The sequence below is a fragment of the Mandrillus leucophaeus genome, unplaced genomic scaffold (genome assembly GCF_000951045.1).
Source record: "Mandrillus leucophaeus isolate KB7577 unplaced genomic scaffold, Mleu.le_1.0 Scaffold1, whole genome shotgun sequence".
NCBI classification, from domain to species: Eukaryota; Metazoa; Chordata; class Mammalia; order Primates; family Cercopithecidae; genus Mandrillus; species Mandrillus leucophaeus.
The window spans coordinates 1,381,841-1,397,777 of NW_012098097.1; the positions used below are offsets into that span (position 1 = coordinate 1,381,841).

Here is a 15,937-nt window from a genome sequence, read left to right on the forward strand (position 1 = left end):
TTTTTTAGTCTAGCTAGTTGTCTGTTGATCTTGTTTATCCATTCAAAAAACCAATTTTTGGTTTCATTTATTCTTCGTGTGGATTTTTGGGCCTCAATTTTGTTAGTTCTGCACTGATTTTAGTTATTTCTTTTCTTCTGCTAGTTTTGGGGTTTTGTTCTTGTTCTTCTAGTTCCACAAGGTGTTATGTTAGAGTGTTAATTTGACATCTTTCTAACTTTTTAAGGTAGGTATTTAGTGCTATAAACTTCCCTCTTATCACTGCTTTTGCTGCATTCCAGAGATTTTGGTATGTTGTATCTCTGCTTTCATTTATTTCAAAAGATTTTTTTATTTCTGCCTTAATTTCGTCATTTACCCAAAAGTCATTCAGGAGAAAGTTTTTAAATTTCCATGTAATTCCATGATTTGGGGAGATCTTGGTATTGCTTTCTATTTTCATTCCACTGTGTCTGCGAGTATGGTTGGTATGATTTCAACTTTTAAAACTGTATTGAGACTTGCTTTATGTCTGAGCATGTGGTCAATCTTGGAGTATGTTCTGTGTACAGATGAGAAGAATGTGTATTCTGTGGTGATCAGCGGAGTATTCTCTAGATGTCTATTAGGTCCAATTAGTCAAGTGTCAAATTGAAGTCCAAAATTTCTTGTTAGTTTTCTACCTCAATGGTCAGTTTAACACTGTCAATGGGATGTTGAAGTTCCCTACTACTATTGTTTGTCTCACTAAGTCTTTTCATAGGTCTAGAAATCATTGTTTTAAGAATCTGGGTGCTCCAATGTTGACTGCATATATATTTGGGATAATTAACTCTTCTTGTTGAATTGAACCCCTTATCATTATGTACAATATGTGAACACCAAAAAAAATCACAGAAGGAATACTGCTTGGTCTTTGAATTTTTGGGGGGTGATATTCAGAATTAAATAGCTATTTTTAAGGGAAAGAATAAAGTAATATGTTAAACTGACAGATATTTTAAAATTAAATAATATAAAAGATATGTGGAAAATATATAGATATACATACATGCACATACACTTATATAAGGGAGAAATGATTTTAAAATAATATCAAATCCCATAAAACTATTCAAAGATGACAAGGAAAATTAGCACCCCCTGAAAACAATAAGTTAATGTTGTTCAAATACTACTGTGACTCCCTTTATTTTCAAAAGGTATCATGGAACTACTTTTCAATGTGAGTACTTGCCTACTTGTATGTCTAAGGACCTCCCAATACTTGGGAGGTGTTTTTTTTTTTGTTTTGAGACAGAGTCTCGCTCCGTCACCCCGGCTGGAGTAACACTGGCACGATCTTGGCTCTCTGCAACCTCCTGGGTTCAAGCAATTCTCCTCCCTCAGCCTCCCGAATAGCTAGGACTACAGGCAAATGCCAAAGACGGGGTTTCACCATATTGGCCAGGCTGGTCTTGAACTCCTGACCTCGTGATCCACCTGCCTTGGCCTCCCAAAGTGCTGGGATTACAGGCGTGAGCCACAGCGCCTGGCCCCATACTTGTGAGTTTTAAAGCAATTTCTGGAACATTTTCAGAAGACTCTTGAGTTGTACTTGCTTATAAAAGAAAACCTGTATACCTGTTGTATCATGAACTGGTGTGAAGTAGTCATGCAACTCTCGGCTACTGAATATACCCTTCACATATTTCAGCAAGAGAATGTTTTTAGTAAAAGGTAAAAAAGTCATTTTTTAAAAAATTCTATGTTTATATAGTTTGATTTCCACAATACCCAGTGCCTGACTCTTTGGGTGGCTTTACTAATATTTTGTATTGCCTTTATCACAGGTTTGCTATCACCTCTATGTTTGAGAGGAAGAATAATTTTTAAATTTATGTATTTATTAACTAAATATACAAAATACACCTGATGTTAATTTTAAATGATCTTTAAAATCAAATGTACTACTAATTATTACATAAAACATAAGTTTATAGGTCACCAACAAAAAATTACTAGGTTTGAGGTTTTAAGGTTCATCTGAATGAGGGAGGAGTTTCCATCTCATTGTTGTATCAACTTCTTCATCAAAATTTCCCACTTCCTGCTCTTTAGAAAGCTCTAAGAATACCTAATTAGGAGACAAAGAAGAAGGAAAGAAGGAAGAGAGATTATCAAGTTGTTGGTCTTCCAAACGAATAGGAAAATGCATGTTGCTTTCATGTGAAATTTACCAGGATGATACAAAGTCAAACCAGTTGACTTACCTTCTCCAATGTGCACTGAGAGAGGCTGTATTCTTCCAGGTTAAAGTTATGCTTCACTGATGGAAAAAAAAAAAAAAAGACTAGTATTAATAGTAGATGCTTACGATTTATTACCAAGAATTTTTTCAAAATCACAAATAATAAAAATGTAAATCATTAATATAAATAAATAAAATTGAATAAGCAAATACTTGATATAAGGATGAAGTAATGAAAGCCACACAGATTTAATGTAAATACATACTATATTAATATTGATGTTATCATTTTCTCATATTATGTTTCAGTAATATTTGTTTTGGTATTGCATGCATATGTATTTGGAAGATACATATGTTCTTTGAAGAACTAATCATTGGTCAAAATATTGTTACACATGAGGAAGATCCTATCCCATCCTCTTTAAGAGAACTCGAAACTCCCTTCATCCAGTTCATCTGTTGTATCACCTCTCTGCTGGACTTCCCCACCAAAAAGTCTGTGTGACAGTTGTCACCAGATTCACATATCCATGTGTGCATACTTCACCATTTATACACTAAGAATCTGCTAGGTGTGAGGCACTCGTAGATGCCAGAAATAGAACAGTCAAGAAAATAGACAAATACTCCTGCCTTGATGTCGTTTGCATTTTAGTGGGAGGAATTAGTGACATTAAATACACAAACACTTAAATATACGATAAAGTTAATGATAGTGACTTTAAAGAAAAATAAAGCTGATTAAAATAAATAGGGAGCACTAGGCACTCTTTTTTGCCAGATAGTCAGAGAAGGCCACAGTAATCAGGTAATAATTGAACCAACGCCTGAAAATGGGAGGAAGAAGCCTGGATGTTTAGGAAGGAGAATTCCAGGAGGAAGGATTAGCAAGTACAAAGTCCTGAGGCAGGAGCTTACATGTCTGGCAGCATTTAGGAAGAACTAGAAAGTCATCTATCTAGTGTGGAAGGAACAAAGCAGAGATATACATTATGACATACATTATGTCAAACATAATGAGCCAGGCATTGTTCTAGGTGCTTAAAGTATTTACTCATTTAATCCTAACAACCTGGCCAAGTGGGCACTAACAGTATCCATCATTGTAGAGACGAACCATCTAGATATGCAGGGATTGAGTACCTCACCCAATGTCACCCAGCTAGTAAGCAGCAGCCTGGGCTGAGAACCCAGAAGGATGGGCTCTAGAGTTTGAGTTCTTCACCATTATGCTGTGCTGAGAAACTACACCACGATGGTCTGCTGTTGGGAATGATGGGGTCGAAAGCAGAGAAAATGATGACAGGAGAGAGAGTGTGGACAATTTCAATTAACAAGAGGAGTTACACACAATCCAGGGGATGGTCGAAGTTATCATTCAAATAGGAAGGCCAAATACACGTGCACAGACACAAGGAGGTTGATGGATGGATGGAAACATTCTCTGTTGCTTCTATTTTATTAGTGAAATACAAAGCAAGGGCATCTACTGAGGGAGAAAAGTGGGAAGGAAGTGGATATGTAAGGAAAGAAAGGGAGTAAAGTAATAATTTGGGACACTTGGTGTGAATGGATTATATATATGTAGGCAAAGCAGGCCACACACAGGGGCTTTTAGGGTGGGACGCCATGGCTTCACAGTAAGAACAGTCAAGCATGTGTGTTTCCTGCAGCTTCAGTCCCTGCACTGGAGATTAACCTCTTTTCATAGAGTCAGATTAACCTAAATTGGGGTTAAATCACACCATTACCTACCATTAGGATTCTTAAAAATCATGCCCTACGGGCCTGTTTTAAAAAATTGTTACCCAATTAGCTTCCATTAAATTATTATTTTAGTGGGAGTTAATTCTTCAAAAGATTTATTTGAATATGGTCACTCTTACCTGCCTCTAATTTGTGAAAGGCCTGCGATAGAGGGTAAACGTCTGCCACTGGCAGCTTATAGGTTAACAAGGAGGAATACCTGAAAATAGGAAGATGTCGTATTCAATTCTGAGTTTCAAGGGGAGAAAATGAGCATCAGAATAAATATGGATATTACCAACAATTTTCTTCTTAAAATAAAAGTAATGCAAATTAATGTATGGCTTAAATATGAAATCACAGCATTGTTTTGAAATGATTTTTGGCATCTGGCTGTTGCAGACAGCTCTCCTGGTAATAATTCAGCATAATTATATATGTGCTCAGCTTATGCAAAACCTTTGCTTGTTGAAAATCTGGTATTCTGAACTATTCCCTCTGATTATTTCAAATTAGGTTGGCAATTAACCCAAAATAAGCGTTCATCTTTGTCATCAGAAAGCTAATTCATTGTTTTGTTTTTTTTAATGAATGATTTTTTTTCTTTATTTCTTACATTTCCAGCAATTTGCATTACATTTACAATGGAAAATATAAACATTTAAACAAAAGTAAATTCAGGACTATTTTGTAAAACCATAAATAGTGGCAAATCTTGGAGATGGAGGTTGATATTGGCAAAAGATCTGTAGGGAAGACATATTTACTTTGAAGGCTTTCTAGGCCCTAGGGCCATCCAGAAGTAAGGAAATCGATAGAGCTGGGGCTGCCAATCAAAAAACCTCAGAATCTCCTTGATTCCCCCTCCTCCCAGAAGTCTAACTTGTAAAGAATAACATGAGGTTGGGAGAGTTGGAGTTAGCAGTAGAGGAAGGACATAAAATACTTTAACTAAATACTTCCCTGACCTCTAAGGAAGAGCTGTAATTGATTTGGGGCATCTTGCTTCTGTGTGCTACTTCTGGCTGTAAACCTTCATGCCCTATTCCCAAACAGGGGTTTGGTGCTCCCAGGTGGCACTAAGGTTGACCAGACGTCCAGGATTGGCCCTTTTCAGACCAGCCCCTGCTCTTTCTGTCTTATCATTTTCGATCTTCCCACCTATATCAAAACCGCTTCTCTGATTTGTGACACCAAACGTCTGGAAATGGGACGAAGTTATATGTTCTGATATCTATCTTAGAAAATTTAATTACATTTACACTGGGCTAAAATAAAATAGTAGCTTTTATGTCCTATTTTTTGATGTGCTTATCTCTCCATGGCAATTTCAAATTCAGTTTCTGCTCCACCTTCTTGCCCTCCCCCAAACAACATGCAGACGTACACAAACACACACACACATACACACACACACAGAGATATGTGGGCATGCACACACACATATACACACCCCTTTCCGGTCTCCATTTTAAGGTATGAAAATTCCATTAAAGAGAGACTCTTTGATGATCTCAATTGCCATTTGTTTCCTATGGGGAAAATTCACCCTAAATATTTACATCTTTTACATTTTAAATATTTATATATGTCAAGCATTTATAAGGAGGCCCAGGAAGGACACCATTGTGGTCCTGTGTGGGTTTCAGTCATGAGAAGTTCCTTTCCCCAAGTCTTTCCAAGTGCCCCTCTGGAGCTGGGAATCAGCCTGGGATGGCCAAGGAGGGTGTGCCTGGGCTGCCCCGGGGGGACACAGCTTCCTGAGTACGTCTCAATCTCTTATAATCTGGAATACTGAACAAATCAGTTTCTGCGGTCCCTAACTTTTATTATGAAGTAAAATCACTATGAATTTCTCACACAGCTAAAAGGAAACCACTGAGTGGATAAAGCCTCTGTATTTCTTCATAATCAAAAGCCCCTCTCACCTTTCCTGCCCTGCTGCCTGTGGGAAAAGCTTCAGAATCTCCGTGTGGACCAAAGTCACTTGAGAAGGTTCCTTCACTTTCAGCTCTAGAATGTAATCCTTGCCAAGTTTGTTTTTCAGGTGTTGGATGGAGCCAATGCATCTATGGGCAAGAAAGAGAATATGTTGGAAAAAAAAATTGCCCTTAATTTTTTAATGTTATTCTTAAATTTCAAATGTAGAAGAAAAGGTGTCACCAAGGAAGCCAAACGGAAGGACTCCAGCCACACAGGGATTTTGCCCGTTCCATGGGAAATCTCATTTTGGGCATCAAATGCAGGCTCTGGAGAAACACCCACCTAAGCCTTCCAGACACCATGATGGCCACACGGTCACACAAGGCCTCTGCCTCAGCCAGATTATGGGTGGTCAGGAGGACACCCCTCTCTGTGTTTTTAACGACTGCCTGGATTGCCTGCCTGAAGTGAGCAAAAAAATTAACAGTATTTAAAATAACTAAGTGCAGAACAAAAACAAGATAAAATACAATATATGAATCACATGCAGATCCTAAATTCAAAAAAAATAGTGCAATGTAAGCACTGACTAGGTTTTTGATAACATAAAGAAAAATTATTAAATATTTTTAGATGTGCTAATCATATTGTAGTTGAGTTAAAAACTCTTTTTTTAAGAGTTAACAAAACTCCTTATCTTCTGAAGATACCAACTGAAATATTTATAAATTAAAGAATATGCTGCTTTATATTTCCTTCAAAATAATTGGAAGGTGGAGAAAGGAAGTAGGTGAAGATATAGATGAAAGGAGATTGGTTCTATTGATATCTGCTGAAACTTCTCCTTGGGAATAATGGATTCATAAGCGATTCTCTACGTTTGTATAAAATTGCCATAACAAAGTTTTTGTTAAAGTTGGAAAAGTATTGGACAGTGACAAATATGAAACTAGATTGAAGATTTTGTTATTCCAAAGGGTAAATCCTAGATGGGAAAGTAAGAAAAAGAATAAACCTGAGAAAAACTGGAGGAACTAATTTGATAGGTCACATTAAAAAGGAAAAAAAAAATCGGAAAATTGTGTCAAGAAGTTAATAGTCTCCAAGGAAACAAAGTAGAAGGAAAAAAAGAGGAAACAGTTATAGACATCTCAATAATTAAAAGGTAAAATATTTTTCTATTTTAACAGTCCACATTAAAAACCTAAAACCCCAAGAAAATGTGAGGTTTTTTAAACCTGAATACCACGTGAACATCATGCAGATTAGATCATCTATTGGTTAAATATTTGTTTTCCTGATAATATAAATTATGTCCACTGAATCAGGAACCAGTGGGTTTGAGGACTGATTTTCCAAGATCAGTTAAAATATGCAACATTCCCTAATGTGCATCTCGCAGCTCTGGGGTATAATGATGCTCACCACATTTGCTGCTGCCCTGTGGGGTCTATGCCTGTAGATGGTTCATCCAGGAGCAAGACAGGTGAGTTTCCCAGGAGGCTCAGCACAAAGCACAACTGCAATGCAGAAAAACACCCCTGTTTGCTGCCACACCACACCAGCTCTCCATAGAGCATCAGACACCACACATACCTTTCTCATGGTTCCTGTTGTTAATTTCTGCACAGGAACATTCAGCTGCTCATGCAGTTTGAAAGCACTCACTAATCTGATAGAAAACAGAATGAGGACATCTGGTCAAGAGAAGGTTTTTGGAAAATCCAGGCACACAGAACAGTAAACGGCATTGGAGGGAAGTTTAGCAATATTATTTTCAAAATCCTAACAATTTTAAAAAAGAGATTGATTTTGGAACATGAAAGATTTTTTTTTTTTTTACTTCATAAACAGTTTTAGGAAAAACTAGAATTCTGAATGAGAAACTGAAAATGGATGATTATTTCATGTCCAGGTTTTTTTAATTAGAAAACTGAAATGGATGATGACTTACGGTGATTCATTCACTTATTCCTTGTCAATTATTTTATACAATCATTTTTTAAAGATCTCTCATTCAGGGATGCAGGAAGTCAGGTCTTGTCCCTCATCCCTGCTGTGCCACTGACACTCCGGAAGGGTGGAGATATCATATTCACTCTCCGTTCTTTATTAGTGAATTCATCATCATTGCAACAGTCTCCCTGCATTCTGACACAAAGGAATTGCAGGTCCCATCTGTACCTTGCGATGGTGAGTCTCGCATCCACTTTCCTGAGCCCCTTGACAGCAGCATACACCTCCAGGTGCTCCCTCGCCGTCAGCATGGGCCACAGCACGTTCTCCTGAGGGCAGTACCCCAGGTGGCCCAAAACTGAACTGCAGCCTTTCAGTTCCACCTAAAAAAATAAAAGAGCTTTAGAAAGGCATGCAGCCTTTTTTCCAATAGTGCAATTACTCCAGAAACCGACATATATAAACGCCTACATTGTTTAACCGTCAAATAAATACTATAGAAATTACTTAATATATTTATTACAGAAAATGATTTAAAGTACTAATATAAAAGCATAGTTTTACATGCAAAGGAGAAAAGAGACCTAATAAGCTCAGGTAGTTCCTGAGAAACCGATGAGGAGAAGGTAATTGGTTTCTGGTAATATTCCAAGTCCTGTTATAAACACTTGATGCCCAGTAAAAATTTCAAGAGGGGTATAGTCTTACAAAGATGGACTCTGTATGTATCATGGAATTTCTGTTTGGGAAATGGAAACCATTTCCTCACTACCTTTCCAGCAGTTGGCTTTGTGATCCCAGATATCATTCTAATAGATGAACTTTTTCCAGCACCATTGGGTCCCAGCAATCCCAAAATTTCACCTGAAAGAAAGAATCAGACTATCAATATTGGAAGTGAAATACTGAACAACATAAACCTTTTGCTCCAGTGAAATCTTCTAAGATCTCTGCACCCTTCAGTTAGTACCATTTTGAGATCGATAACATATATGTAATCCATGTCACCAAAGCATGTTCTTTATTTTCTGTAACTATGCCAAATGTTATGGCAAATCTTGTGAATTTGATGTCAATACATCTGTCCTTTCCCCCCGCCCCCAGATTACTTGTTTCAGTTGGAAATGTGCCCAATTGTTTTCCATAATAGATGGCTGATGCACTGAGTGCATGTATGAATGATTGTCAAACTTGAGAAGTTAGGGATATTTTCTTCATCCCAAATTCAACCACCTGTGTCCAAGTTACCATCATCTTTCATCCCAACTGATATAAAAGCCTCTGAACTTGTCCCCCCACAACCAAACTGACAAACAAACAATAGCCAATCTGTAATCTTTTCAAAATATAAATTAAATGTGACACAAGTTCACTAAAAACTCTCCAATGGTATTCCGCTAACTTGTACAAAACACAAACTCATTGCTGTTTTCAAAAGCTGTACCTATTCGGGCACTGCTCAGTTCTATAGCTTTATCCCTTCCATTTATGGATGCATCCAGTGGCCTCTTGGCTGAAGACCTTTCCAAATGTGCCTGAGTCCCTGCCCTCACTGTTTCCTCTGCCTGGATTCTCTTTGTCTAGTTCCTTCATAATTGTATTTCCAGAGTCTAAAACACTCCCTGGCACACTAAAAAATATATATATATATATTGAATAAATGAATGAATGCTTCAGCAAGTAAAACTGTGCCTATGACATAGATGTTCAATAGGTAGTTCTAAAAATAATGGTGAATTGTAAAAGGGATTATTACAGACCTTCTTGAACACAGAAAGAGATATTTCTTGCTGCTACTTTCTTCTTCCTCTTTGAAAAGCAACTTTTCTTCTGGCCTGCATATTCTTTGTGTAGACAGCTGGCAATTATAACAGGTTTCTAGGAGAGATGACAGCATGATTTTCCTCTTAAATTTCAGAGACTTTTGTTCTCTGGTGGAACCATTCATTCCTTATGTCATAAACCAAACCATATTTTGAGTTGAGAGTAATTCATGCTGCTAAAGGTAATACTTTTTCATTAATGTAGAAAATATTTCTTGCTTCTAAATAGACTGAATTCCATGGAAGCAGCTCATTGTCTTGCCAGAAGAGGGATGGCTAACCTCATGGAACCATGTCAAATAGTCAGATAGAGTAACCCTGAAAATCTTAATCTCTATTTAGCATTCTTCGACAAATCTAACTTAAATTCTTTAACTCATGAGGTCTTGTTTGATCTTGCAATTACAGCCCTAATTATGAAAGCCCACTATTCTCAAAAGAAAAATAAAACCATTAGGTTTTGTGTTCTTTTTGGCTTCTAGGACACTCCAAATAAGTGAAGTGCCTTGATTATGCAGGCACTTCTTTGGAGTGTCCTGGACGCCTAATACAGAAATGTACCAAACTCCAAACTTTCAAAATGAAACCCAGCGTATCACATCCTGTTCTTGACAGTTCTTGAATATTTCCATTAACATCCATTTTGCCCCTTGCTTTTTTACCTCGTCTAAGATTGAAGTGGTCAGAGCAGTTGCTGTTCTTACTCTTTCTGCTTGAACATCTTCATCTTCATCTATGGGTTCTTCTGGATTTGGTTTAGCATCTCTACTTTGGGGGGAAATTCTACAGAGAAAATGAAATGTTTTACATGTGGTATTCTAACTGTTAAAAGATGTGTCAAAAATCAGCATTCCTGTGATTTTACTACTGTCCTCTTCTCTAACATGCAGGTGATGATGTGATGATGACTGTCAACATCACTTCTGCTTTTGCCAAGAACTCCTGTCCCACTAGCCAGAATCCCTTTCTTGGTGTTGTTGCCATTCTTCCAGTAAGAATCTTTGACCCTTTCAAATCTATCAGCAGGTATTGCTCCTTTCTCTTTAAAATCCATGTCACTTTCATTTTCTCTACTCAGTCTGAGCCCATCTTCATCACACCAGATTTTTTTTCAACATCATTTACTGCTCACCCTTTCTACGCCCTCCATTTTTAAAACACTCAACTATGTTGCTAAATCAATTCCTTCCTATCTTTTCTCTTCAAGGATGCACAATTATCTCGGAGGAGAGAATGGCATATTTGGGTGCTTACTAAATTTTGGATGGAGTAAAGGTTTCTTACAGCTGCTTACAGCCAGAACTCTGCCTGGGAGTTCTATCTCTTGGCAGTAAGGCAGCAATCCACCTTCCCTCATGACCATCAACATGTGCTTCCCTTGTAGATGTAAATCTGTATTAACAAGATGATAGCGCAGATACCATCTAAGAATGTTAAAATATGATATTAAGTATAAAGTTAAATTTCATCCCAACCTGAAAACAGGATCTTTTCGCATTCTTTTCTTTCCATATTTTAGTTCCATACATCTTAGAACAAAAACGAATAGCAAAGTCTGAAAGTAGGGCTACGAGCAAAGAAATACAGTTATATTTTGGCATAGGTTCACAAATATTATTTAAATATTTGAATTAAGTTGGTGGTATTTTGTCTTTGGGTAAATAGTTATGAATCATTCTCATAAGTTGGCGGAGAAATGTAGCTATACATTCACAATCCAGGTTAGTGAAACCTGTCTCCTTTCTTCTTGCCACCCACATTCAGTTTGTAAGTAAATTCTATCTGCTCTATCTTCAAAATTATCTATAACCCAATTATTTCTCACCCCTACTCATGGTACTCCTACTCAGGCCTAGGTCATTATAATGTCTCACCTGGATGGTTGCAACCCCTTCCTACCTGGGCTATCTCTGCCCCTCTTGCTCTAAACATCTGTTCTGAACACAGTATCCAGAGCTACTTTTTTAATACATAAGTCTGAATTTACCACTGTGCTTAAAACCCTCCAGTGACTCCTCCTCCATCACTCAGAGTAGAGTCAAAGACTTTAGAGTAATCTAGATTACCCTGTGCAACCCTTTCTCCTGGCCTCTCACTTTATCCCATGAATTCTGTGGCCATCTTTCTTATCACTCTTTTCCTTGGTCATTCAGTCAAAACCACACTGGCCTGGCTGACCCTGGATTGAGCCAGGGTCACTCTTACTATTTCCTACTGAAGTGCTCTTCTCGAAGCCTTTCCTGACCACCCATCTGATACCACACATATAATCCATTTAGTTTATTATCCGTCTCCTTCCACCAGAATATAAGCTCCATGAGGGCAGGGACTTCTGTCTTTATTTTCTCCTGTGCCTAGAAAAGTACTGGCACCTGGGATTCAAAGATAGTAGTTTCCTGCAGCCTAAATACACCAAAATAATCATTTTCCCTTTCACTTCTATTATTCAATTTTTGCCTTTTTATCTATTATTCAAAGAAAGTAAGTTATATTGCATCTCTATCTTTTACAAGCTCTCTCAAATTTAGAGAAGGGACAGTAAACAGGATAAGTAAACAAAAAATTAATTTCATATTAAATTTTGGACATATATAGCCAATCCAAGCATGTAAAAAGTAACTCTAAGGGTTAGAAACATGTCTGAAGGTAATTGCTTTATCAAGATCATATAAAAAGAGTTTTAAAGTGGCATATTTTGGACAAGATCAAATTGTTGTAGTGAATGACAGTCATCCAAAAGAATGTGTGCTGAGGTGGAAAGGTCTTCTTACTATGAAGCAGACTAGAAAATCAGTGGCACTCAATTTGAAATTTGCCTCTGGAGATTCTCTGTAGTGCTGCTGGTCTCTCTGAAAAGACAAAACAAAACACACACACACTAATGATAATTCATCTGCTTTATGATTTGCATTTAAATAATATAAAATTCACATATTGACTATTTTCCTTATCAAGCTCAATTTCTCTGTGTGCACTAGTGACAAAGTATTTCCCCACAGAGAAGGAGAACCTCCTACTCAACTCTTGCTGTCTCTCAATAAGCAAGTAGCCTATGTCTGTTGCTCTCTTCCAATTTTTTTTTTTAATTTGGTTTTAACATTTGCAGAAAGTCTACTGAAAGTATAGCAGAGAGAGGTGTTGGCACTGGTAAAATTTCTGGAGGTTGACAATATTTTTCTTAAGTGCCCCAGACAAGCCTTTTCAGAGCCCCTTCTTATCCCAATGGTGACTATTTGCCCATAATGATAATTAGTTCCAGCATGTTATTCTTTCTTCCTCAATCAATTCATTCAGAAAGTTACTCATTCCTCCTAAATAATACATGACAGATCTAGATGAATGTATTTCACCTTGCAGGTCTACTTAGGAGGAAAATGCTTTAAGCAAAGGGATTCGTTTCTAATCAAGAACTTCAGGCATTGCTCAGCCAACGGAGATGTATTTTTGCAAATGGAAGGCTTTTCCAGTTCGCCAAGGACATCCCCGATTACGGAAGCCTTCTTTACTTTCCTTAAAGCCATTTCATCCAGGGTGGTGCAGAGCTCCAAAAAGTGTGTTCTCCACTGAACTATCTTGCCCTGGCCTCATCGTATACTTTTCTCCACTTGAACCACATTCAGTTTCTTTAATGCCTCCTGGCTTTTCCTGATTTGGTGCCTTTGTTTTCTTCTGTAGAACATGCTTACCTCCTGTCCCATTAACTAATTCTTATTCATCCTTTAGCCATGTATTTAAATATAATGTCCCCAGAAGAATTGTCTGACTTGCTTGAACACACCAGCTGTGCTTTGTGTGTCCTCCCTTGGCCCTTTGCCCTTGTGCTTTGTAACCTTTAGGTTCCTTGTATTGACCTGAGTAAGTTCGGTCTGTCTTTGCCTCCACTAAGCTTTGGGAAAGTCAGGACTGTGCTATCTTGCTCACCAGGTGTCCCCAATTACTAGCACAGTGACTAATAGAGAATAGCATTTGATACATATTTTTGAATGATTGAATGGAATCGCATATGAGTTTATCCTCAGTGGCTAACAAATACCTGTCAAACCAGGCACATTTTTCCCCCAGTCTGGCATTACTCATATTTGAATGGCATTTGACAATGCCTATATTTGGCAAAGTGAATAGGGCAAAAGTTTAAATGTTTTATTGAGATTTAATTTTGCATGTGATAAAATTCACTCATTCTGAGAGTAGAACTCAAGGATGTTTAGTAAGCTTACAGAGTTGTGCAAGCATCACCACAATTCCCCTTTTGAACATTTTCATCATCTCCCCAAAATCTCTTATGCCCATTTGCTGTTACTTCCCAGTTCCACTACTGTCTGTCTCTCTTGATCTGGGAAAAGCACTTTAATAAGCTACATATTCAAAATTAATGACACAGTTGGTAACATTTCTTACCATTTCCAAAAAAGTTTTAAATCCAAGCAAGGTATACGAAGGAACCAATACCATGGTGGTAATCAATATACTTAGGTCAAGATTACTGATTAAAGTGGTAACAAACATGATGATGGAGGCCTACAAGCGAAGTTCAAATATATTGTATCAGACATATTCAATCCATTGGTATTTTGTAAAACATTTAAGATACAGGTGTTCTCATGATGTATATCATAATGTTCCTATACGCAGATATACTCATTTGGCAATGATAGTTTCTACTTTTAGAGAGAGTAGGGAAGAAGCTTTTGTTAACAAAAATACATATGATCCCCAATAGAAAATTCTTAATAAAGACTGGCAACTAAGGTGACGGCTAAAATGACCAAATAGACTTCTTGCCAGTGTATTATTAAATTTAATCCAAGACAAGAGGATAGAGGGATTACCTTTTTATAGCTAAGGTAACAATATTGCTAATGAATAAAAACCTGTATATGTTGAAAGTTACATGGCTATCATAAAAAAATGAACAATCCATACTGTCTCTCAACCAGACTACTGCGGAGCTTTCTCATTGTCCTTCCTGCTCCATTTCTTCCCCATACCAAACAAAGGACTTTTCTGAGAGTGTGTATTTTTATTGTGATGGATTTATTTTATTTTATAAATTTTTATTGGCAAATGGGAAGGAATAAGGATAATTGTTTATTTTTTTGTTTTAAGAATCAATTGATCAGCCAAGTATGTATTGAGCACTACCCTTTGCCAGATCTTATTAATGTACCGATTATAATAAAAACAGAATCATAATTGCTAAATTCACTAAATATTACATAAATGCCAGGTTTTAATAATTTAGCAGGGATAATTTAATCCTCACAACTCCATAATGTAGATACTTTTATCATCTCTCCCCTTACAAATGAGAAATCTCGGATTTACTCTAAGTCCTTTAGTTCACTTAGCTGACTTTTCTTATTCTACCAGACCTCCACATTTCTACAATCTTTCCTCTCTTCTCATCCACTGGAACAAGAGAGGAGTCTAAACTTTGACAGTGCGAGCGGTTACTCCAGGACTCAATGTGCTAAGATGTGCTACTATACCTCCACCACAGAGCATAATAGGCTGAAAAGGTACTTCCTTATCAGCCAGGGGTCTGGGGTGCCCATGAAGCACCACAACCCTGGAGGTACGGAAGTCCACTGGACTCTAGAAACAAATTAACTGCTGACTGTGGCTTCACTCAACGATGGAGAGACATCACCTGCACTGTCCTTCCAAATGGATCCCAGATCACCAAAGGACAACCGCACTGAATATCAACATACTATACTTTCTGACATACGATCCTGTGAGGAGTAAACAAATTACCTTAGTCCTAGGACTAGCTTGGTTTAGGTTGATACTAGCTGTACGATGAAAGACAAATTCTCACAACATATATTTTCAATACATATTTAGAAATAAATTATAAGTTATCTGTATGCAAATGCAAATTTTAGTGCAAACTGCTTGAGGTCTTTGTGAAGAGGTATAATTTTGAAACTTTTTAGCCTACTGAAATCAAGATGTGTTAATCAGCACAAGTTTTGAATCAGTATTTCCAACCATGCTACTGTCTCATATTTTTTAACATAAGGAATGACATAAGGTCTGAGACTCAAGTTTATTCCTGAGCCTGTCACTATTCTTCGTGTTTTTCTGAGCAAGTTACTTAATTCTTTCCTCTATTGAAGTAGGAAATTAAGAAAATAACAGAATAATAGTATAAGTAATAATAGTAAAAATTATAGTAATAGTAAGAAAAATAACAATGACTCATAGAATGAATTGCTGTATTAACCAAGGCTGAAAAGAATTTAAGTGGCCTCCCTCCCAGAAGTTAAAGTTA

General features: G+C 37.2%; 2 protein-coding genes across 2 annotated transcripts in view; both read right to left on the minus strand.

Annotated features, from left to right (window-relative positions):
* Positions 1-5,994, minus strand: part of ABCA9 (ATP-binding cassette, sub-family A (ABC1), member 9) — a 105,812-nt gene extending 99,818 nt beyond the window's left edge. The window contains exons 1-4 of the mRNA XM_011985013.1: positions 5,887-5,994; positions 4,099-4,178; positions 2,232-2,287; positions 1,981-2,095 (exon numbers count right to left, since the gene is read on the minus strand). The gene's annotated coding sequence lies outside the window, so the exon portion shown is untranslated. The remainder of the gene's footprint in view (positions 1-1,980; positions 2,096-2,231; positions 2,288-4,098; positions 4,179-5,886) is intronic.
* Positions 1,723-15,937, minus strand: part of ABCA6 (ATP-binding cassette, sub-family A (ABC1), member 6) — a 62,132-nt gene continuing 47,917 nt past the window's right edge. The window contains exons 26-39 of the mRNA XM_012001498.1: positions 14,059-14,178; positions 12,432-12,509; positions 11,136-11,227; positions 10,323-10,443; positions 9,598-9,715; positions 8,610-8,701; positions 8,066-8,220; positions 7,478-7,553; positions 7,307-7,401; positions 6,224-6,343; positions 5,887-6,027; positions 4,099-4,178; positions 2,232-2,287; positions 1,723-2,095 (exon numbers count right to left, since the gene is read on the minus strand). Coding sequence (XP_011856888.1) covers positions 1,994-2,095; positions 2,232-2,287; positions 4,099-4,178; positions 5,887-6,027; positions 6,224-6,343; positions 7,307-7,401; positions 7,478-7,553; positions 8,066-8,220; positions 8,610-8,701; positions 9,598-9,715; positions 10,323-10,443; positions 11,136-11,227; positions 12,432-12,509; positions 14,059-14,178 — 1,446 coding nt within the window. The 3' untranslated portion in view covers positions 1,723-1,993. The remainder of the gene's footprint in view (positions 2,096-2,231; positions 2,288-4,098; positions 4,179-5,886; positions 6,028-6,223; positions 6,344-7,306; positions 7,402-7,477; positions 7,554-8,065; positions 8,221-8,609; positions 8,702-9,597; positions 9,716-10,322; positions 10,444-11,135; positions 11,228-12,431; positions 12,510-14,058; positions 14,179-15,937) is intronic.